Genomic DNA, 25015 nt, shown 5'->3' with positions numbered 1-25015 from the left:
AAAACAGCCAAAGAACGCTTTGGATTCAGGATCCTTTACTGGACGAGTGACCTGTTCAAGCAGGACGCACACCTGTATATTTTCGAAACAGTTGTTTGTACTTTTCTCTAAAAGTCGGATTCAGTGCCACGTAGATCGGCGGATTGATAGCAAAACTAAGATTACTAAGAAAACGATAGATAGTATATATTATTCGAGGCATTGCATATCGTTGAAGCCAATAGTCTATGGTTTCCACCGCAATAATGGGGGTCCAGCAAAGGACAAAGGCGATAATAACAACGAGAAGATTCTTCGTAATTTTAATCTCCATTGCACTCACACTCGACTGCGATAATTGCGCGTTGTGATGACGAACTTTGATCAAAATTTTGGCGTAGCAGAAGCTGATAACTGCGGAAGGGATTCCAATCATGATCCAAGTTCCTACAACAGGTAATAACCAAACGTCCAATCTGTAAAAGCAAAACGCCTTGGCTGGATGGAAAACGTAATCACTGCCGTCCGCGATGAGCAGGAATGGCGCCGCTAGAGATAGGCACCACGCCATAAGTAGAGCAGCAAAGGTTTTCCGTTTGCTAAAGACGTTATTGTATTTGGTAGGTTTGATGATTCGGTAGTAACGATTTAAAGAAGCCAAAGCCAAAATCTGTATTGAAGCAGTTGACAGGGTGATACAAACGCATGCTTGGTATTGACATACCAAGTGCGAAAACGGGAACCGCGGAGAGGCGCGGGTTGGTGCGCCCACTGGAAGGTTATTCAGTGTGTTAAAGGCAAAATCTGACAGTGCAAGTGAAGCGAGGATTATATTCGTTGAATTCCATAAGGAGCGGTTCTTGTAGATGATTAAAAGTGTCAGGAGATTTCCCACACAGGCAATGACACTTATAATCGTCCAGATTAAAGTGACCATCAATACCTCGGTGTTAGATCGTTTTCTGTTTTCCAGCGCCATAAGCTGAAGCTGCCGCTCTATTATTGTCAGTGTTAGATTCATCTGTTTTAATAGTTGATCACTGACAATGGAAGTGTCGTGCGAGCTTGTAACACTTCTTACCTCTTACTTCACAATCACCTGCCTTAAATCTCTGTCTTTTCACGATCTTTCGCCTTGTTTTTTAAACAATCGAGGAAACCACACCGATTGTTTGCAGCATTTACCGACTAACGAATATGTACATAATTGTCGAAAGGTAGAACAAATAATAGTTACCGCGTGCAAGCTGGTGGCGTAGATATTGCTATTCCGCTATTTGTTGTGTGCCCTGGTAAAGCGGGGTTGTGACATACTAGTAAACCCCGCAGTGTCTTTAACTGCTTTGTTCCTTTGTAATCAACGTTGAAATAATTGTACAACATTGGTTGTTAAGTTTAAAAGATACGCTTATAAAAATAAGGCGGAAAAAATATTTTAGAATGGTAATGTGAATGCGTTTTCAAAATGCGCTTCAACAAGAATAGCCGTCATAAGCAATATATTATTTCCCACGGTGATTTCGTCATGATGGTGAAACGACGACCAAATGCACGGATACTTTAAGCATTTACGTTTTTATAATACTCGCCATTTTTATTATTATTATTATTATTATTATTATTATTATTATTATTATTATTATTATTATTATTATTATTATTATTATTATTATTATTATTAAAAAAATTTTTGACTCTACACGATAGCATAGGTAACAAGAAATGAACCTGGAAGGGCAATACACTCTTTTTGTTTTATAAGTACCTATTTTATCAGAAGTTCATAACCTAACTTTTCACCAGTTATGAGAACATGTCCAGGTCAGATAGAAGCAAAATATATTTGTATTACAATGATGCGTTCTAAAATGTGAACTTAAATTGTGTTCATAATAGCATCCTTGGGATTTGTATTATCTGTCATTTTTGTAATTATATTTTTAATACTTCATTGGTATTTCAATGCCAATATCTAAATATATCTGTATATGAACATATTATAAAACGTGTGCATTTTGCAAAATTAATTTTTCCCCCGTTACAACCGTAAAAAAACATTTTCTGCCTTAAAATGCTCCAAAAATAAAAACGGCTCAGGTACAACCGAAAATTAGACGTTTTTATACATACAGGTACCGCAGAACATGTTGGAAAGTTGTATGGTGGGCTGAAAAAAATTATCATTGAAAAACGATCGATCGCATGCTACTAAACGGGTTTCAATTTAAAACGAATTTTTTAAAACAGTTACCCGCGAGAGGCCTTAACTTATCATTCAAATAAAATTCACCAATTACACTTTTATAATCTAGCCATGCAGGTTGAAATAACTTTGAATTTCTATGTTCAGTCGTTTACCCGGCGGATGACCAAAAAAGATATACACCTTCGTGATTAGGGGTTCTGCTAGTTTCCGTCTCTCTTTTAAAATTTGGTCAATAAGGCCGTAGCAGGAAATGGGAGGGGCACTGGGGACCTGCCCCTCTCCCCCTTATGCCATTTGAAGCAATCTTCTAACTAGCAGCTGACACCCTAACACCGTCTTTTTACTGTTATAGCTTTTGCAACTCTTACATTTTTTGTGGGGGAGGGGGTGGGGGCTCTTGAGCTCTGCACGAATGGAACAGATTAGGATTAGGGTTATTGTATTATCAGTTATATTTTGTTTTAATTATAAGCAAGCACATAATGACGAAACTACCGCGTTTCTTTATCGCTCGTGACAGCTAATCTAAGTAGAGCCCTTCTTTTTAAAATTATTTTCACATTGGTATTTGTTCAGTGCTAACATTTTATTTCCCTTACATTTTAATATCGTGGCATTTGCAAAATATGAAAAAATATGCGCACTAATATTCTAACGTTTTTAAAAAGAAGAATTTGAGGAAAATATGTATTCCTTACTGTTCCCTGTTTATACTAGGGTACAAGGCATGTAATTGAATGATGGTCCCTCAGCTGTAAGCTTTATGGATCATAACTATTATTTGTTTTTTCGTTTGACAATTATGAAAATCGTTAGTCGGTAAATGTGGCAGACAATCTTCGGTTTCTCTCATTGGTTTATAAAGACAACACGAAACGCCGAGGAAATAAGGGGCCCCAGGCAGGTGATTGGAGGTTTGTGTTACAAAGTTTGGTTAACACTTTTACTTGCTGTGAACAAGTATTGAAACTGATGAATTCAACACTGATAATAATAGAGCGGCAGCTTCAGCTTATGGCTTTAGATTACAGCAACAGATCTAACACCGAGGTATTGGTGGTCACTTTAATCTGGACGATTCTAAGTGTCATTGCCTGTGTGGGAAATCTCCTGACACTTTTAATCATCTACAAGAACCGCTCCTTATGGAATTCAACGAATATAATCCTCGCGTCGCTTGCACTGTCAGATTTTGCCTTCAACACACTGAATAACCTTCCAGTGGGGGTAGCGGTTTTCGCGTCTCCGCGGTTCCCCTTTTCGCACTTGGTATGTCAATACCAAGCAAGCGTTTGTATCACCCTGTCAACTGCTTCAATACAGATTTTGGCTTTGGCTTCTTTAAATCGTTACTACCGAATCATCAAACCTACCAAATACAATAACGTCTTTAGCAAACAGAAAACCTTTGCTGCCCTGCTTATGGCGTGGTGCCTATCTCTAGCGGCGCCATTCCTGCTCATCGCGGACGGCAGTGATTATGTTTTCCATCCAGCCAAGGCGTTTTGCTTTTACAGATTGGACGTCTGGTTATTTCCTGTTGTAGGAACTTGGATCATGATTGGAATCCCTTCCGCAGTAATCAGCTTTTGCTACGCCAAAATTTTGATCAAAGTTCGTCATCACAACGCGCAATTATCGCAGTCGAGTGCGAGTGCAACGGAGATTAAAATCACGAAGAATCTTCTCGTTGTTATTATCGCCTTTGTCCTTTGCTGGACCCCCATTATTGCGGTGGAAACCATAGATTATTGGCTTCAACGATATGCAATGCCCCGAATTGTATACACTATCTATCCTTTTCTTAGTAATCTTAGTTCTGCTATCAATCCACCGATCTACGTGGCGCTGAATCCGACTTTTAGAGAAAAGTACAAACAACTGTTTCGAAAATATACAGGTGTGCGCCCTGCTTGAACAGGTCACTCGTCCAGTATAGGATCCTGAATCCAAATAGTTGTTCAGTTCCTAAACACTCAATTGTCTGTCTATAAGACGATGACATATGTCCTATAAACGGGTTTGTTCCATCACACCCACCCTGGAATCCGTCACTATAAAAAAATCTTGCTAAAAAATCTTCAAGGTGTATTGGTTTTGGGCAACTTTTTTTCACTTATAGCAAAGATAAATAAGCTTTAATGCTAAGAAGGCTATACGGATTTTAAACATAACATGATTTACCTAGAAAAGCAAGAACTGAAATTTAAACGCAGTTACCGTTGAGAAAAAAAAATCATTTTCATATTTTCTTTATTTTAATATGCATATTACATTTATATGTTTACCTAACCGAACCCTATAGGGCCAATTCCTAGCTTTGGAGTCTGGTTTGTGCAGGCAATATGCATATTACATTTATATGTTTACCGAACCTAACACTATCGGGCCAATTCCTAGCTTTGGAGTCTGCTTTGTGCAGGCAATATGCATATTACATTTATATGTTTACCTAACCTAACACTACCCTGCCAATTCCTAGCTTTGGGGTCTGGTTTGTGCAGGCAATATGCATATTACATTTATATGTTTACCTAAGCTAACACTACCGTGCCAATTCCTAGCTTTGGAGTCTGGTTTGTGCAGGCAATATGCATATTACATTTATATCTTTACCGAACCTAACACTATCGGGCCAATTCCTAGCTTTGGAGTCTGCTTTGTGCAGGCAATATGCATATTACATTTATATGTTTACCTAACCTAACACTACCCTGCCAATTCCTAGCTTTGGGGTCTGGTTTGTGCAGGCAATATGCATATTACATTTATATGTTTACCTAAGCTAACACTACCGTGCCAATTCCTAGCTTTGGAGTCTGGTTTGTGCAGGCAATATGCATATTACATTTATATCTTTACCTAACCTAACACCATCGGGCCAATTCCTAGCTTTGGAGTCTGGTTTGTGCAGGCAATATGCATATTACATTTATATGTTTACCTAACCTAACACTACCCTGCCAATTCCTAGCTTTGGAGTCTGGTTTGTGCAGGCAATATGCATATTACATTTATATGTTTACCGAACCTAACACTATCGGGCCAATTCCTAGCTTTGGAGTCTGGTTTGTGCAGGCAATATGCATATTACATTTATATGTTTACCTAACCTAACACTATCGGGCCAATTCCTAGCTTTGGAGTCTGGTTTGTGCGGTACGGCACAACCCACATGACCCCGACAAAAAGCCAGACAAATGCCGTTTAACTGAAAAAGACAAAATAAAAAGATCGTTTTCCAGCTTATATATCTACCACACTTGCCTCACTCTGTCAGCTTTCTATTTTAGATAATATTTACTATGCTAAAAAGTGCTGTTCCAATATGCCACATTCGAAAGAGTTGGGATGACTTGAAAGATAACCTCTTTCAAGATTTCATAGTTCCTTTTAGATAAAAATCACAAATTCTTGGAATTTTGTAAAGGTTAATTCCAAGAATTTGTGAAAGACCTCTTGTGAGTATCCTTTAATTCAGACATTATAAAGAGGATTGCCGTCCGGTCCCTGAATAACAGCACCCATTAGACTTGCTATATACATCAACAGTAAAGACATGCCACCGAACAGCGCCACACCCAGAACGGCAAACAGACGCGACTTCAGGCTTCTAATAAATCTAGCTGGCGCGATAAGGGCTATAAGCGCGATGCAGAAGGTCAGAGTGTACAGAATCGAGACTGCCGTGTTAATGGCGAGGATCTGGCCGAACTTGGCAAAGATTTGAATGGTTGTTAGGCAGAGCGGCACGGCGGCCACGATAGTGGTGACGGCGGAGCTGAGGATGGACGAACCAATATGCGAGATCGCCGCAGACGCACGCCATCGTCGCACCTCCTGTAACAAAACAGGAATGGTGTCAAAGGATCAATTATATGTGTGTAACGAATGATGAAATGAAATGACTCTGTGAGCTAACTAGTGAGTGGAAATGGTAAACATATACCCCTAAGTGAGTGGAAATGGTAAACATATACTCCTTAGTGAGTGGAAATGGTAAACATATACTCCTTAGTGAGTGGAAATGGTAAACATATACTCTTTAGTGAGTGGAAATGGTAAACATATACTCCTTAGTGAGTGGAAATGGTAAACATATACTCTTTAGTGAGTGGAAATGGTAAACATATACTCCTTAGTGAGTGGAGATGGTGAACATATATTCCTTAGTGAGTGGAAATGGTGAACATATACTCCTGCAACATGGGAAAAAGAAGGAGCACCCCGTATTTTTAAGCACCCATGTATGCACGTATCAACGTCATATAGATGTGGACGCAACAACAAATAAAAAAAAACCTTTATTCTTGAACCAAAAACAACAACAACAACAACAACAATATATTGCAAAGTTGAAAAGCTTTTATTTGACAGCTGCAGCAGTTTAAAACTTGCTACGTTTGCTTTTAGTTAGGATTAGTACTAGGCCACGGGTTGGTAGACTGAACAGTCGCCTCTGTGCCGAACGTGTCACATTTTAAAAGTGAGTTTTGAATTCTTGAATAGAATAACATATCCTAGCTATGCACGTGAAAGAAGCCATATTAGAGTGATTTTCGTTTTCCTTATTTTGTCTCGAGGCTTTCTATAGGCAAAACACGCATGAAAAATGTTTTTTTTTTTACTAAAAGATGTTTGCAGAAGACGTCTCGAAATGAACAACTAGAGCTTTCAACTCAAAGTTATAAGATAATGGTCGTCAACTCAATAGAAGGAAGCGGTATAAAGCGAACAGTTGGTAGTCGTACCTTTTTAGACCTAAGTCTCATATTATGTGAAAGCCATAGAAGAACCTGATTTGGGAGGCCGGGGTCTGGTTTAAAAGGAACACGATGACAGCGCCGTGAGTCTAGTAAAAAACGAAGGAAGAACCTTACCTTATTCGAGAGGCCGGAGTCTGGTATAAAGCGGCCTGCTATGATGTAGCCATCGATGAGATGCACGCAGTAATCCACGGACGTGCCCACGAGGATGGATAGAGAGATGGCTTCCACTGCACCTAGATGCCATCCCACCAAGTAGAAGACGCCCACCACGAGGCAAAGTACTCCTGGGAAACACAGCCACACATTTCTCATGAGGGATATGATATACCCGGCAAAAAAACATCTGAGAAACACAGCCACACATTTCTCATAAGGGATTTGATATACCAGGCAAAGTACTCCTCAGAAACACAGCCACACATTTCCCTTAAGGGATAATATGATATACGTGGCAAAGAACTCCTTAGAAACACAGCCACACATTTCCCTTAAGGGATAATATGATATACGTGGCAAAGAACACCTGAGAAACACGGCAACACATTTCTAAGGGATTTAATATAAAATATTAATTCTAGTTTGAAACGTTCGAATCAAACTCAGGGAAAATCTTACAAAAGTTGCAAATAGAACAGTAAGTAGTCTTACCTAATATGGTCAACATGACAATGATTGAAAGCAATATATGCCCCGTAAATATCACCACGGCAACCATACAGAGAATCAACGAGAACACAATGCCGTAAATGGCGCCATTGACAGCCACGACCTCCATGAACATATGGACCCAGTCTTCAGACGTGTGGAACGCCGACTGGAGCTCAGGAATGTCTGAAGCAATCATGAATATACAATTAACGAAGAGGTACTTTACTGCGAATAAAGATGACTGGTTTCGAAGCGCAGGGGGGGGGGGGGGGGGGGGGGGGAGGAAGCTTGTCATGATTATAGCCTAACCTAAATTAGTGCTTCTCTGAATATCTTATTTACTTTAGCAATATACCTTGCACTTGCTCCTTAAGAAAAGCGTTCCACTTGTGGTACTGCTGCAAAACCACTTTAGACGAGCTTCCTTTATTGGTTGTCTAGAGGAAAAGAGTCTATAATGACAATCAATTTCATACAAACTACCATGACACCACAATATCACTGAGAGTGTCCCTTCTCGTCAGAAACGCAAATAAAAAAGCGTGAGGTAAGATTACGACATTTTGACCATCGCCTGCCGGTAAGATTTGCTAGAGTTATACACCAACTTTTGTTCTTTTTGTAGTGTACCTACCGTCTCGAAGGCCATAGCCAGCCAGTATGCTCTTGTAGAGTTATGGTAGACGGGCCGGTTGGTGTTTTTATAGTACATGCCCGCGTGGGAGCGTCCTGCCAGGGTCTGATGCTTATGTAGATCGCGACACTCTTCGAACATATTGTACCGGTTGGACATAAGGATGTTTGATAACCACTCGGGGAAGCAATTTGCCCCTGCTTCACGCACCAGCTCCTTGTTGTTCGAGAAAGCCTTGCATATGCGGCACATGTGCTTAACAAACTGTGACCGATGCTCTAGGATGAACCTGGTAAACAAGGCGTCCATCACTACATCACCCTAAAAGTAGAACAAACACCAAGACTCTTTTAATGTCTTTACCCTGTGGAAGTTTTCTAACTAGTATTTAGCAGTTTTATCATAACCATTTTACTTTCTATTGTTTTTTCGTATATCTTTTGTGTCTCCAGGAGTGGGGGAGAGCCAAAACACTTTTACAATTTCTGAGGGCAAGTTTGCCATAATAAATGTATACAAATGTATTAATGTAGTTACATAAAAGATGAAAGAGTCTCTCGCAAGTATACACACCTTACTAGAAAGCACATGTTCTTTGTCCACGTTACTTCTATCAATGTCTTCTATCCCAAAGACCACATAGACTATCGCCATGGAATCCAGGATAGGCTTCTCTGCAACCTTATCACAAGAAGTCCCAAGACAAGGGTCAAACGTGGGCATGACTGATGATTCATTCATGGCATCATTAACGTCATTCCCCTCAAAACGCGAGGCGGAGGTGTGGAAAGGCGTGGTAGCTGAGAACAAGGCAAAAACGTCATTATATCAAGATATTATCATCGCCATCACCGTCACAATCATTATCATCAACATCACCATCACAATCATCATTATCATCAACATCACCCCATCATAATCATCATTATCATCAACATCACCCCATCATAATCATCATTATCATGAACATCACCATCACGGAAAACATCATTATCATCAACATCACCATCACCCATCAACATCAGCATAATCATCGGCCAACATAATCATGTCAATTGCCATGACCACCACCATCATCATTAGTACAAGTGTTTTTTTTAGTTTTAAAAAGAGGAGACCAAGCGATTTTACTCTCCTTTGTACAGTTTCTATTTCTCTCGTTATCCTATAAACCAAGACAGAGGATATCATGGTGATCAGGCATATCGAGACTTGTCAATGCAATAACAAAATGTTGGCTCCCCAAAGAGAATAAGGCTCATGAAACAACCTACAAGTATGTCAAGCAACTTACCTAAGACAGTGGAGACATGCGTGGTATGTCAAGCAACTCACCTAAGATAGTGGAGACATGTGTGGTTGTGGGCTGGGCAGATGTCTGATCCGTGGCGGGGTTTAAGGTTGTATAGGTGGGTGGAAGTGTCGTCAGAGCTTTTTGTGTTGCTGGCCTTTTAGTCCTGGGTGTCAAATAAAGCCTTGTAATTATAAACACTCGGTATCATTCCATTAGACATAGCTACAAAACATCATACGTAAAATTATTGGAATGATTGAAAAATAGCTTGGGAGATGGGGATGTTAAAAGAAGAATACCTTCAGTTATAAACACTGATTTAGCTATCAGAGACTTACGTTTTAATGGAGCCAATAACCCGACTTTTCCTTGATGAACCTGGTACAGCAGAAGTTGTCTTATTTCCAGCTACATGAGAGCTCAGAGTCCCTTTCAAAGCAGCAGCAGTCGTAGGTTCGTCCGGCTGCAGATTGTTAGAACTTGCCTTTGTGGGAATGTCGGGGGGTAGTGCGTTAGAGTTAATGGTAGCAGGCTTTGTTGGCCGAGAGATGATGTAATTAGATGCATCCTGGACAATATCGTCACAGATTTTGCAGTCATAGTTATCGCCACTCATGTTATACTTCAAGTCTAGCAGCTGCTGAAGGTTTGAACCCTCCTTAAAGAATGCTGGGGGCTTCTCTGACGAGGTGATCTTCGTGTTCAAGTAAGCCGAGCTCCCAAGTATTGCTAAGTATATGACCAGTAATACATACCTAATACGGTACACAAACCGAGCAAGATGATACAAGCCTAACTGCAGTCTTAGCATACAGTTTCGAGAAGCATTGGTTTGGTGAGCTGCACCCAAGTTTAGTTGAGTGGCAACAGTAGAACAGGTGGACAACAGTGGGGCGGAGTCATTGTCGTTTATCAAGTCATCAGATAGACACAGCATGTCAGAGTTCAAGCTAGTCCGGTCATCTAGAGAGTCGTTCAGGGGGATGTCTTCTTGTTCAGGGAAAGAAACTTGCATCCTTGAGCCAGTGACAGCATCTATGGCTGTATTCTCAATATCTAATGCTGGTGATGATGGAGCTTCACTTTCGCCTGACAAAAAATGCTGGATGTCCACTGAAAGAATAAAATAAGTGCATTAATAAATGTCACGTTACAACAATAACCCTCAACAAAGAGTGGTGTATTGTATTCATTCTTCTGGTTCACAAATAACGACTATTTGGGCTTTTTGTATTTATTACCTGAACAAAGAGTCATAGACAAGAGTTCTTAAGTTGGGTACTTTTTTACTGCGAAATGCTGGATATTATGATGGCGGCTTGTTATTTTATGTATGCACAGTATCAAAAATATTAAAGCATTGTTTAAAAACACAATTTGCTGCATGTGGATGGTTCACAATTTTGTTGGGTTGACCCACAGGGGAGGAAGTGGAGCTGCTTACAAAGATACAAGCAGAAAAATAAGTGTAGCATTAAAAGACAAAACAATTTATTTTTCTTCCTTCACTGTTTCCACTACATCTGTGCTATACATAAGATCTTACGCCCCAATCTCCTTTGCTAGTGAAATTCCAGCATACCATGAGGGAATTCATACATGATAACTACATCAGACATAAACAAGCAACAAGTACAAAAGCAATAGATGGAAACAACAGATATTGTTTTAGGGTCCCTTAAAGGATAGTGGAAAGGGTCATCGTCGGTTCTCGTAGAATGAATTGTGTCAGGCAAATAATATATCGTTTTAAAGTTGAATAAACATAGAATACGACCATATACTGTATCTACATTTAGTGATTTGTTAATACCTTATGATGCGCCCCCCAAAAACTGACAAAACAAGTGGTGTTTACATACAAGCTATTGGACCACAGGGTAACCAATTGAAGCCAGTTCAACCACAGAGTATCAATCAGCACCTAACTCGCACCAAAATCGTGTCTGCAAATTTTGATTGGTTGTTTTGTTCAAAAGAAAAGATTTTCAAAGTCGTATGACCTTTTGTTACCCGACCTTCATTACATAACAGTTTATAACTTGAAGGACTCTTGAAAATCGCAGACAAAATATTCATCTAAAGTTATCAACTAAGACAATGCTTTAAACATGAAATCTCTACAATGAATTATGTTGGCCCAATAGCTTCTTAAAGCACACAGACTGAAGCGAATCTCTTAGCAGAGTTGTTTGCTGCTAAAGCTATGTAAAGATAAGAGTGATTATGTGGCAATCTTTCAATACCCCCATTCAGCAGAGACCAATAACAAGCTACCCGAATATAAGCTATCGAATATAGCTTAAAAGAATTCTTACGAACCTTTCCACTATCGTTAATTAAGCACCTATGACCAGAGCCTAGAGCCTGGACACACCATAGTACCTGGTAGTTGTGGTGCTGCGGAGGTTTTGCAGCAAGATGCCTGGAGCCAGCTGAACAAGAGATTCCAGAGCAGGGTCTCAAGCCTGGCAACATAGCGGTACCACAGGTATAGGGTAGGTGGTATTATCAGTACCACTGTCAGCCAGCAACTAATGACAATCAGCATCATAAAGAGACCAAAGTCATGGATCGCTGGAATCTGGAAAAGGCGATGGTTATTAACTCTCTGATAATCACCTGTCTCTTAAATGCAATATAGAACTAAACTCTCCCTCAATGCAAGGATATACGGCAACACTCAATGGAGATATTTTGAACCTTCCTTTTTGCTTACCAAGTGTGAAAAAGGCTAATGGGGTGCATGTCCCAATTTTTTTACGAGGGTGGGGTGGGTGAATCTCCCCTTGTGTGAAGGATAAATAACAGAAGGACACAACTTCTTCAGTGTGTAAATCCTATGTATTAGCAAAAACCTAGACACACCCATGGAAAACAAAACCGAAATACATACCTTCGAAAAACAGTTTGCCCCAAAGGCAGCTGCAGTTGTGAAGGAAGTAAAGAAAGTGGCACCAGCAGCAGTGGATATTGTGTGCTTTAACCTGGTCACAATATCCTTTGCATTCTCCGCATGATGAAACGTGTTAATAAACACAAACACATCATCTACACCAATACCAATGATAACAAACAAAGAGGTTGCACTGAGAATGCTGAAAGTAGGGACACCAAACACAACTCGGAAGAAGAAGCATGCCAGTGGAAGGGAGGCTAGGATGCTTAGAATGCCGAAGAAGGTGAGTAAGAAGGAACAGGACGTGAGTATGAACATCAGTAGGATGATAAGGGTGAGGGTGTACTTGGCAAGATCGACATCTTTCCAGAGGGCTTCATCAACAAGGTGGTCATAAACCTCAGGTCCCCCATACAGGATACTCACTTCACTAAAAACACAAAAGAAAGCCTTAGTAAAGACAAACAAAACATAAATAAACTTAAATACTTGTGATCAAGTTTAATATAGACAACACCACAAAGGTACCAATTGGCAATAATAAATGCATTCTTCATTTCCAAAGGTTTTCAATCCCCACCTTATCTCTCAACCCATTTTTTGGTAAAGAATGAATGGTTCCTAAGTATGGCTTCAAATATTGAGAGCAAATGCTTGAAAAATAGAAATTCCCTATTACAATGGAAAGAACCCAGAATAAAATTTGAAGAGAACAAATTGAAGGCATAGTTTGGTTATTTTTAGTGTTGTCATTCTTTTTGCATGATACAACAGTCTATTAACTCTTTACCACCATATTCAAAACTATGCAGCTACCCTGAACAGCTTTTACAAAACAGACAAATGGGAATAGCCAATTCTCAGACAATCAACTTAGTGGGAACATACTGTACAAGATGGGTGTCTGCTATCTCCTACTAGCCTTGCTACAAGGAACACACTCTTACCATTTTAATTTAACAACGTTAATAATCAAGACTTTAAGTTTTGAGGTATGCTGTGACATGAAGCCATTTCACAGTCATAATAGCTATTAGATCTCTAAACAATGATAGAACACTAGAAGTTTAAATCTCTAAACAATGATAGAACACTAGAAGCACCACTCTACCAAAAAAATTGAACAAAGCTGCTGCATTTAAAATAATTGTTATTTCCATTCGACTTTGGGTGGCAGCATAAATTTTAAAAAGGTGGTTATTTCTTTAAAAATTTATTCATCTAGAAAGGTGGCTTAAATCATAAATTTGAACAAAAAATTAATGCAGCATAAAAAAATAATGATAAGACAAAAAGTAGGTCCCCAACAGTACGACCAATATATCTTAAAATCCTATAACATGATTCATTTATAGTTTAGGGGTTATTCAGGGTGAGTAACAGGAGACAGCAAAGATAAAATATAAAAAACCCTAGCAAGACATGGGCAAAATAACCAAGTACCCCTCCTACCTCACCCCAGAGAAAACAAAGACTAATTAAACAAACCAACAGGATGTTGGATGTCAGACAGAGTCCTTCAGAAATGCTGAAAATGCTATAGGAAGTCTCAAAGCTTGATAAGATAAAAATCATGCCACAGTGCATAGTACAAATAAATGAAGATAGCCTCATCACTGACAAAAGACGAGATGGAAATCAAGCCTTTTGGAAAGCAAACTAATGCACCTTAATATATTTTGCTGAAAGAAATGTCTACACTGTCTGTTGGCTAGGATATTTTGCTTGACAAATTAAATCCTGTTGTCTGATATGTGTCTTAAGTTAAATACTTGGCCTCTATCGCAATATCGGTTTGAAATACCCTAAGAGGAAAATATGTAACTGACAAGAGATTTAGTGTGCATATACTTAAATTGAGCTAGCAAATTTAAGGGATTCATCAAAATAAAAAGAAAGAGGTGTGTGCATTACTGAATGTTCAAGGTGTGGGGATCAAGAATGAAGCAAATAAAAAAACAGCTGAATTAATCCAAGTTAAAAGAAAGGTGAAAATATGGGAAAAGAAAGCTGAGTTGAATAATGCCCCATTACATTATATATTCTTATCTATTTCAACTTGTCAATCCCTTTGCAACTTTTTTTCTCAGTCGCAAGAAAAAAAGAAAGCTCTTTGTGTGACTTACAATTTTTTTTGGTGAGACAAGTTGTAACAAAAAAAATTTCGCGTTACAGAGCCTATAGTTAGGTATAGTTACGTAATATTTAATTAGAGGATTGTAAACAACATTCATACGCTTGGCTGATGAACTGACACTCAACAGAAAAGACTTAAAATACCAATTTTAAGTATTTTCTTGTGGTTAGTATTTTAGCTTCACTGTACCACCCATAGGTCCAATTTCATTATTTTCTCAAATAAATTCATGGCGAAACTCATACATAGTTTATAACATCATCTATTATAGGATAGAAGAATTTTGTGATAAAAGGTAGATACAACCTTGAAGTTCTTAATATTGGAAAACAAACTAAAAGCAATGGATATAAATATAACGAATAGTTCCATCAAGGGTTGACGAATATATCATCCTCTTAATTTTGGGGCATCAATTCGAGATATCAAGATATAATATCATACTTACTCAGTGGACTGTGTATCCAGAAATTGAATAAATTTCTTCATGTAGTTGATGAATTTTTTGTGCTGTTCCACAAAAAGACTTCTGCTTGATTTCTTCGGATACCCTTTCAGTGGGTAACCAAACTTGATTTGCGCTCGTAGAAAAGAACTCTTTTGGTTCAATACTGAGAAGTTTCCATCCACAAACCAGTATGTAAATTGCCTGCTCAAGAGAAATTTTAATGTCCGTCCGATCGATTCGTCCGTAAGTTTACTATCATCGCCTTGGCCGTCAAAAAAACCATACGTAGGGAAAAAGAAATCCACGAGAGATAAAGGAGGAGTGCAAGCGTTGTATCTTTGCACTAAAATAGGATCAAGTTTAGCATAATTCCATTTCCAACAGAAATCTTGCATTCCTTCTTGCCGCATGATATTTTGCTCGAGTTTATGAATAGCGCGGAGTCTTTTCTTCGTGAACATGTTGAGCTCGCCTTTCCCTTTCGCTAAGTAAACCAAATCAATGGTCCACTTCGCATTAGTCTGAGTAAAGTCTGGCTTGGAAGTAGGCTCTGGGTTTTCGGATTCTGGCAGTGGCCATGGTTCTGCGGCGCGTTTCTTTCTCATAGTTTGCTTCCAAGAGTACGAATATCTTTTAGCAACCGTGAAAGCGTCTTGATGCCTTGATGCAACATGGTTAGGAATTGAGAACGATTCTAACGACATATCCACCTTTGGTGTGTACATTAGTAAAGTCACTACTCCTAGGACAATAGGAATTACGATCGCAACGGCTAGAAGTAATACAGAAGGGATTGTGCGGGTTGTACAGAACAACACGGGTCTCCAGGTCAAATGGCGAATTTTCTTCGCCACAGCGCGGGCCCCTTGGAGACAGCGAAAGGATGGCTTTCGAAAAGTCACAGAATGTCGACCCAGTAAAGTCTCTGATAGTTCAAATGTCTCAAGATGATCCTCACAAGCCTCATCCCGTCCGAAAGATCCCTTGAAGTCATCGCTTTTTTGTCGGGAATGCCCAGCTCCTTGCGGCATAGTTGCGTGGTTGTCAATAAAAAGAAGTCAATTTGCCGCTTCAAATTATTCTTCTCTGGGCTCTATTCATCACAAAACTTAGTCAACTTGCGTCACAGCAATTGTTTAAGTGTGAAGTTGTCGGTTTTACGGCCACAAAAGTGTTTTCTGTGGAAAAACACGGGAACCATGTTCACGAACAAACATGGCTGAACAAGCACTTTGTTGTTATTATGCAAGTCACGTGACAAATCATAAATATAGTGGACCGGAAGTGGCGTTGGGTATGAGACCAATGCCTAGTCTGAGCAATGTTGTCTAGCAGCCGCTTTTAGGGCGCGTTTTTTTTTTTTTACTCGTATGATTCCGGAATGAGAATGATTAGAATAGAAAAAGCGCGCGTTCGTTTATCCCGCTACTTTTAGCAGAATGACTCGAATGCCATTCTGAACATTTTCTACCAACCATTCCCATTCCAGAATGATAGGGAAAAAACACGCCCTCAGTGTCACGCACGCCTTCCCCCTGTGACACTAAAAGCGGCTGCTAAGAAGACTTATGTATGAGTTCTATGAGGAATAAAAAAGGTATAATAAAATACAGTTGACCGCTCGACCGCTTGAAATATAGCAAAATACATCATTAACGTTTTCAAACAATGAAGATTCCAATTTTATCGAACACGAAAGGTTTCAAGATCATCTAGGGGGGGACTTTGGAATTTCATAGAAACCGAAACGCGTTTCGCGTAGATTAATAATTGCTAATTATCAATCTACGTCGGGACCACTTCGCGTAGATTAATAATTAGCGATTACTAATCTGCGTCGGGACCACTTCGCGCAGATAAATAATTAGCAATCATTAATCCGCTGTCTATCGACACTCCGTAGGGTGGCGGGACTGGGGCCTTTCATAGAAACGAGTGGGAACCTTGCAATTAGACCCCCGTCTGTCCTGTGGTATACCGGGCGTTCGAAGGATGAAGTGCGGAAAAGATTACTGCGGGTGGCTAAAGGTCGGCCATGCAAACACGTGCGGCCAGAGGTGCATGGACACCTACTGCAAGGTGCACTTCCAAAGGCTCCGTAAGGGCAGCCCGCTCCCCGTGCCATGCAGGATCTGCGGCATAGGGACGTAGTCGGAGGTTGTGCCGCCCCTGCGGAGTGAATCGTGAAGGGCAGAGGATGCGTGGCATCGAGAGGCGCGCTCGGGAATGGTTCGCACTCGTCCTGTCTGATATCGCAGTCCGCGATACGGGCAGTTAGAGACTGGGTGGCACAAGGCATACCCAAACACTCGTCCCGCCGGCTGCGATACGGGCAATTAGAGACTGAGTGGCACAAGGCATACCCAAATACCCGTCCTGTCTGATACCGCAGGGCTGCGATACGGGCAATTAGAGACTGGGTGGCACAAGGCATACCCAAATACCAGTCCTGTCTTATACCGCAGGGCTGCGATACAGGCAATTAGAGACTGGGTGGCACAAGGTATACCCAAACATGGACGCTTACATAGAGAAGATTCTCAATAGAATGCCTGACAAAGAGGCGCCCGCCGTACTGGCAGGGCTGGTCCAGAACATCATGGACGAGGGCATCCCCGAGGATGCCAAGCGCAAGCTGCTTAAGCCGCTCATGCCGGCGAGCTCGCGGTCAGAGGAAGTCTGGCGCGAGTTCGACCCATTGCTGCTGGAACGGCGGCAAGAGGGCCCAGAGGGCTTAGAACCCGAGGAGTACTATTCTCTCTTCGTAGGCGGCGCCCATCTTCGGTTCCCAAGCGTGGATGCCACTCTTCGGGGCCAAGACATAAGCGCCGGTGTTTACCAGGTGATACGAGATCTTGGTGGATCAGGTGTCATTGCTCTAAAGCCGGTTATGCGGGGGCCTGATATTAATGACGACGGCTCGGTGTGGTGGGTCTCGCACGAGCGAGAGTCTCTGAGGGCAAACGCAGTGCTGCCACTGGTGCTCGAGATGGTAGACCCCGACCACCGTTACGACTCTTCACGGTCGTTGGTAAGGCCCCCGCAGAGCCATTGGCGCCAATCACGGAGGAGGAAGGGCGCTCGGAGCACAAGATTGGTGGGTCGTTAGTCAAAAGAGGGGACCAAATCGCAGTCGGCGCCCTGGAAGGCATCGATGCGGGTATTTGGGAGAAAGGACGAGAGTAAATCGTCTACGTGAGATACGAGCTTCGCCCTTTACCTGAGCAAAATGGTGAGCCTGGGCCAATGTTTGAGCGAGAGGGGGGTGACACCTTCGCTAACTGTGTTGTGAGTTATGTTGCCGACTTCTTGAGGAATCGCGGCACCTCGTGCTCCCTTGGTCTAACCAAGACACGAGGCAGGATCCTCGAGCGATATGACAAGAAGCTGGCCACTACGGGATGCACCAAAGAAGACCTCTTTGAGATGGAAAAGAAGTTCGAGGTAAAGCTATTAGCCTTGGACGCCCTGGGTAACGTTCTGTGGGACTCGGGGAAGTACAAGACTAAGGCGAGGGTCACTATCCCTCGCCACAATAACCACGCCTGGGCGGAGCTCCCGACCGAACCACCCGCGATCACGAGCGTCCACGGCCTAGACTCCGAGGCTGAGGGGGAGATTCGTTCGTTATGTCAGGAGAAGGCAGCGCTTCGCGCTACCAGTGCCGCCACAAAAGCGCGCGAAGCAAAAGTGCGAGGGGTGCTCATTCGCTTTATAAGCAGGGCGATCCCCAGAAGCACTAGGATCTGGATGTGCGGGCGCGTTATAGTCACGCACGAAGGCAAACTGTACCGATCGGGACAGGAGGGAGCGGCTATCGACAGGGCGTTTACAGACGAGACAGGATATGATCCTCAATGGTTCCCTGATGATCACCCATGGGACGGCCCTTGAGCGAGGTTCTTCGACTAACCGGGGCCATTCAGCTGACCGAGTGGAAGCTCTCTGAGGCCTGCCACCCCTACACTTCCGGGAGGGTAGGGCAGCACTTGGAACAAAACGAGGGCTGGATCACCACGCCAGAGCTCAAGGACCTGTTAGACTCGGGTGACCTCGTCATGGCCACGGCGAGGGAGGTGTTGTATAGCGTCGGAAAAAAGGGCTCCATCAAGTTCCCCCACTCGATCGCGTGCCGCACCGGCGGCGAAGACTCGCAGTACCCTGAGGGTCGAAATCTCGCTGTCCGTTTCGTAGGCAAGTGCGCTTGCCATGGCGACGAGTCCTCGATCGTAGTCCGCGACCGTGAAAAAGCCGCGTATCTGACAAACCTCCTTGCGGGCACCGACCACTTACTTAACTTCGAGCATGCCGACGGGGCTCATCTGATCCAATACAAAGACAGTGTCCGACGCTCACAATGGTACCATATCAGGGCCTTCGTCTTGGCGTACACAAACATAGCGTGTTGAGGCGGATGTTGAGGCGGATCCCTCGCGAAGACGCCCTCCGAGTGTGCACAGATGCCATATACGCAAAGGCGGTGCCCAGTGGTGTGAAGCTCGTGGAGCGAAATCCGAGGTATGGAGAGTGGCGCCACAAGAAGCCTGGGTACGAGTGGCGACCCGAAGCGGGGTCCGAAGAAGTCGGGGAGCTTGGCCAAGGAGCCAAGCACTGCGCCGAGTCTGCCGTGCGATCTAGTGGCCGCAACCTTTGCAAAGATGTATCTAGCCGGCCAAGGAGGATCGGGGAAGACCGAGTGGGCAGTGAGCATGTTCCGCGGTCGCAACGTTGTGGTGCTCACCCCCGAGAACGACCTCGCCCACGACCATCGCAACAACCCGCGCCTCGCGGTGAAGGCTCAAACCTACCACCACTACCTCTGCATACCAGCGGAGAAGCCGATAGAGGAGTGGAGACCTTCCGAGCTGGGGCACAAACTCGACCGTCTCTCAGAAGTAATCATCATTGACGAGTGCTGTAAGGTACAGACTAAAGTGCTACGCGCCATCCTTTTGTATCTTGCCACGCGGCCGTGTCAGGTAGTGTGTTGTGGCGACTATGGGCAGGTCCCGCCCTGGGGAGATAAAGAGGGGCCTTACGATATGCTCAAGGAGTGGGAACAAGGGAACATCCGCTGGTTGGAGTCCGACTACCGCTGCCTGTGTGAAGACTGCGGAAAGCCGTACAGTACATGCGACTGCGGCTCTGCCGCGCCCTCCTCCAGGTTCCACGACATAAAGGGCCGGATTTGGTGTCAGCCAGATTCCCAACACTTTGAGGTGTTTCGAGAGGAGTTGGATGGGGTGGCGTTCGACGCGGCGATCGAGCAGGCCCACCCAAGCGATATGTGGGTGTGCTCGACCAACAAGATGGGGGCTCTTGTTCAGCAGCGATTGGTAGAGCACCACAGGAAAAACTACCCCCGATTGCCAGCAACCATCCGCTTTGACCCCGATCCTAGCGTCGCGCATCGTTATCGCAAGCAAGGGCGGCCAGTGCCCGTGCCAGGCAAAAGGGGTGAGAAGGCCGACGCATACAAAGGCACGGTAGTCGAGGTTCCTCTCGACGCGGTCCTTAACGGGCCCCCCCTCAAGTGGAAATACGCGGGCTGAGGAACCGTCCACCGGGTGCAGGGCAAGACTATCCAGACTCCAAGACGTCTGTTTATCATAGACCACAGCTTAGAGGGCTGGATCACGAATGCTGTATACACCGGCATCTCCCGCGTGCGGCGCGCCGACCAGATAGTCCGCGTGATCCCCCCCCGATAACACCCCCGGTGCCTTGGTTCCCACAGGACTGCAGGCTACGCCCAGTGAAGAGCTCATTATAGCGCGAATCAAGCGATACGCTATAGACGACAAGCAAAAGGGTCGCACAAAGTACACGGGAACGCACCATGTTCTGACGGTAGACCACGTACTCGGCATGATTGCTGACAAGGAAAAGAAGTGCACGGTCTGTGGCACTCAGCTTCTGCTTCAGGGGTACACCAAGAGTTATCCCCAATGCTTCAGTATCGACCGGCTAGACGACAGTCAGGGTCACTACAAGTGGAATGTCAGACTCACGTGCCTTAGCTGCAATAGAAGGCACAAGCGCTGATCACGATAGCGTGACGCTAGCGTGACGCTACGCAACTGCGAACGCGTGAAGCCGTGCTTAGAGTACGCCGTGTAATACAACACTTGCTGTCCTGGCTCTATGACCCTCTTTAATATTGGGTATGCCTTGTTTGTCCACCACGGGGTCGTCGCTCGCCGTCGGCCCTTGTCCTGAAGGTCTTCCTCGTTTACGGCGATGTACACCTCCGTTCCGACCTCTAAGGGGGGCTTTTCGGCTTTGAGAGGCACGCGCCTCAGCTTTATGGCGTCTTTAGGCGCAAAGCCAGTCATGCGAGTCTTCGTTGCGTTTATGTCCGAGATGACGATTGGCAAAGCAGTAACCCACTCGCGGTTTGTTTCGCCGGATGCAAGCTCCTTCGAGTACTGCGCACGAAATAGGCGCTGTGCCAGCCAGCGATGGAAAGACTCGGCGAAAGCTTGGCTCCTGTGGTGCCCTGGCTCAGCCCGTCGGACCTCCACCCCGTGGTCTGTTAGGAGCTTTGTGGTAGCACCCTTGAACTCCGTGCCGTCATCAACCATGAGGACTTTAGGCCATGTGAGAGGTCCCTCTGCATATATGTCAGCGAGTTCGCGGGAGACGACGGCCGCGCTCTTAGTCCTCAGTGGGCGGGCGGCTTTATATCGTAAAGCAACGTCAACGACAGTCAGGGCATACTTGTACCCGCGGTCGGTTGGCAAGAATAGCAGGTCCGACTGGTGGATACGGTTTGGTATCTGCTCCGAGAAGTGGGCGTAGGTAGTCGGAGGAGGGGGTGTCTGTGTGTAGCCCCCGACGGGCTGCGAGCTTACCCACTTGCGCACTCGATCTATGGAGGCTGAGCCCTTGGGAAGTTTGGCATGCAGAGCGGTCACTCCCTGGAAGCCACCTCTGGCGTAGTATATAGGCCGAAGGAACGCATCGAGTTCTTCGTCGGACATGCGCTTCGCCGCCATTACGTGTCGGCAATGTACTGCAACAGATGTATTAGTCTCCAACAGGCGGTTGCCGTCTGCTCGGGTAGTGCCGAGGCGGTCTTTCTGAGGTCGGTAGGCCCTCGGAGAACGACATTGGCGAATCTCTTAACGCACTCCCTGTCTGCGCGCCACAACTCGATGCTTCGGTTAGCAATGTCACCAAAGCTACATAACCCACCCATCGACGGCACCTTCGGTGTCACTCGCTTAGCAGCGGCTGCTACCTCGTGCATAGCACTCCACAACTGGTCTGCAATCATCTTATACGAATACGCATACGTATACGCGCAGTATGGAAAAAGGCCGCCTAGATGCAGCGCCGGAACGGAAGCTGCATCACAGCAAGCGGCTAGCTGTGTAGCCGATGGCGAGAGCGCCGGCGCCAATATACGCCAACTCGGCGTTTTTCTGCGTTTTGCTGGGGATGTAATAGTCGGACAGCTCAGGAGCCCGCATCGACTCCAGCGATTGTTTTGGTCGGGTCTGGTTGTAGAGTTTGAGCGCGTAGTCAGTGTCGGTGAAATTTTGCTTTGCGAGGGCCTCTCTCTCGCGACTCTGAGCTTGCCAATCGAGGATTTTTTTGTCGCCGCTGTTGGTAGCGTCCATAGACTTGTTGGTATTTCTCTAGGGCCTTGTCGTGCCTCTCCTTCTCAGCTAAGGCAGGGCTCTCATTGTTCGACAGGAACTTTGCGAGGTAGTTGCCACCAACGAATGCAGTCGCGTTTAGGACGGTGCCACCAACCAAAATCGCGATGGAGGCCATCGAGTAGTGTGTACGTTTCACGTGCTGTATGTACGTGTACATACATGAAAACGAGTCTAATACGTGGCCTACACATGTAGTAGTGTGCCACAGTACACTACTACATGGGCAGGATCTTCTGGTCCTCAAGGTAACCCTTCAAAGCGACAGCAGCTGCAACTGCGGCAGTCATTTTTGCGTAGTTCATGGCGTTCGCGGAGGGGTCTTTGGTGAAGTCTTCGCGCAAGACGTTGCGCCCAACCCAGCCGATACCGGCGACGAGGCCGGTTATGACTGAGGCGTCGACATTGCGATGCACGGACGTGCGGATATGGGTGGGGCCCTTGTGTTTAAATGTCTGCTTACTCCATTGCTAACAGTCGAGATTTGCACTGTCCGGGAGCGCCAGCGGCGGCCTTGCGGGCGGAGTCAAGTCGTCGGTACCTTCGGAAGCTCGCTGGTTAACAGCTGGTGTACGAGTGGACGCGGCAGCTAGCTCCCGCCTACGTGTGTAGAGGCCGATCAATGACACTAGAAGACCAGCGACCCCGATAACCGAGCTATCCGACCAAGCAGAGTTGCTTTCCGGGACTGGTGTGTGTATGTCTTCGGCACGCGCGCGCAAGCCCTCGCGTCCCTGCGGCTCGCTAGCAACCGGCGACCCAACGTGTTGCACGACACGAAGTGCCTCTTTCTCCGCTCTGTTAAGTCGGTTCCACTCTGCCAAGCGCCTTCCAGCTTTGACTCGCCCATGGTGTTTAGGCCGGGTCGCGGGTGGTTCGGGGCTCGTGATTCTCTCCGCCAACGCAAAGGCGCACGTTCAGGTTCATGAGCAGCTTGTTCCGCAGCTTGTTTGTCGGGTTCCGCTGACCCGTAGGGTCGCTGGGCACTAGTACTCCCTTGAGGTTCCACCATTTGTGATGCAACTACTTGGTTGCTGAAAAAGTGGCAAGCTTTCAAATGAACGTCTACTCTGGGATGGCAGACTCGCCACTGTGCGTACCCTTCGTGGGGCAAACCACTGGTGAGTCCGCGACTGCTACCTCGTGTTGACACCGCGTGTCAGCGCTTGCCGTTCCGGCGGTGTTCACATGACGTGCTACGTGTAACGCCCCGACGGCTAAAGCCATCAAACGGCCGCAGCGTAGAGACAGGCTTCTGCACAATGTGCGGAGCTCGTTGTTGATGATGTAGTCGGACACTAGGTCATTGTGGAGATCGACCACACTGTCTATCGGCAGCGCCATGTCTACTAGCTTGGTCGTAAGCTTCAGAAAGCTGTCTGCCAGGGCGTCTGTAGTCCGGCTGGCTAGACCTTAACGAGAATCTGATACGGTTTCAGTCAGACCGGAGGGGAAAGACGCTAATACAGCTTCGCAACCTTGACAAAGGAGGTTGGACTAAACCAAGACAGCTGTTCAATGAGAACGGGGGCGTCCGACAGGACGTTGCAAAGCTGAAAGGCTTCAAGCTGGCGATGGGGTCCGTGGCAGAGATAGACGCGGTCATCAAGGAGAACACAGAACGAGTCCAAGAGCTGCAAGGGGTGGTAGCCACAGACAGGGAGACCATCGACGACCCTAACACGTCAGCAGCTTCGTGAACTCCGCCTGCGCCTCCATGGCCGGCCCACCGGCCCCCGAGATGGAGGAACGGACGTTTACCTGCGCGCCAAGCACTGTGTAGACGAGCGCGTCGACCGAGCGATCGAGTCTTCCTAGCCCTGCCTTTGTCAGCCCCTCACCTTTGGGAGGCGCAAACCAGCTATATTGCACGCCCCCGTGGTCGTCGTTAGGTATGAAACCCACCTGCTTCCCACTATTGTACGTCCCACCGAGCTTTGCGCACTTTTTGGCCTAGAGGCTAAAGACAATCAGTTGGGGGAGCGGAGCCTCGCACTCCCCTTGGGGGTTCCCCACTTAAGGTGGCTTTGCCGAAAATATAGGCCCTATACATCTGCTGCGATATCGTAGACCGCACGCAATGCCTCTCCTTAGGCGAGCCTTCAAACGTTCTCGCTTGCCTAGAAACCCGCGGGAGGCCGCACAAGAAAGTCGTCTATGGACCCGACATCCCCGTTTGTGCCGCAGCATCTTCCTCTGAGTTTGTCTCGAGTATCCAAATATGGATCAGGGATGACCGCGGTAGACGGGTGGACTTTAAGGGCAAGCCTGTTCGCCTTGTATTAGAGCTAACCTAGGTCAGACATAACAAGCATGGCAAACAGCGACGTTAGCAGT

General features: G+C 45.1%; 2 protein-coding genes across 2 annotated transcripts; one reads left to right on the top strand and one right to left on the bottom strand.

Annotated features, from left to right (window-relative positions):
* Positions 1-2576: 2576 nt before the first annotated feature.
* LOC5504357 (histamine H2 receptor) lies at positions 2577-4256 on the top strand. The gene has a single exon (XM_001625217.3). It carries the CDS (start codon positions 3158-3160, stop codon positions 4100-4102), a length of 945 nt encoding a protein of 314 aa, XP_001625267.2. The 5' UTR covers positions 2577-3157; the 3' UTR covers positions 4103-4256.
* A 165-nt stretch (positions 4257-4421) lies between these two features.
* On the bottom strand, positions 4422-16257 carry LOC116612029 (protein dispatched homolog 3). The gene is made up of 11 exons (XM_032372667.2): positions 15015-16257; positions 12427-12859; positions 11916-12114; positions 9869-10643; positions 9572-9693; positions 8810-9036; positions 8237-8557; positions 7958-8039; positions 7603-7785; positions 7066-7238; positions 4422-6025 (listed from the first exon to the last, which is right to left on the bottom strand). The coding sequence occupies exons 1-11, from the start codon at positions 16043-16045 to the stop codon at positions 5663-5665; spliced, it is 3909 nt and encodes a 1302-aa protein (XP_032228558.1). The 5' UTR covers positions 16046-16257; the 3' UTR covers positions 4422-5662.
* Positions 16258-25015: the final 8758 nt, after the last annotated feature.

Source organism: Nematostella vectensis, chromosome 3 (genome assembly GCF_932526225.1).
Source record: "Nematostella vectensis chromosome 3, jaNemVect1.1, whole genome shotgun sequence".
Classification (NCBI taxonomy): domain Eukaryota; kingdom Metazoa; phylum Cnidaria; class Anthozoa; order Actiniaria; family Edwardsiidae; genus Nematostella; species Nematostella vectensis.
The sequence above is the reverse complement of the archived record's forward strand: the minus strand, read 5'-3'. Positions and strand labels throughout refer to the sequence as shown.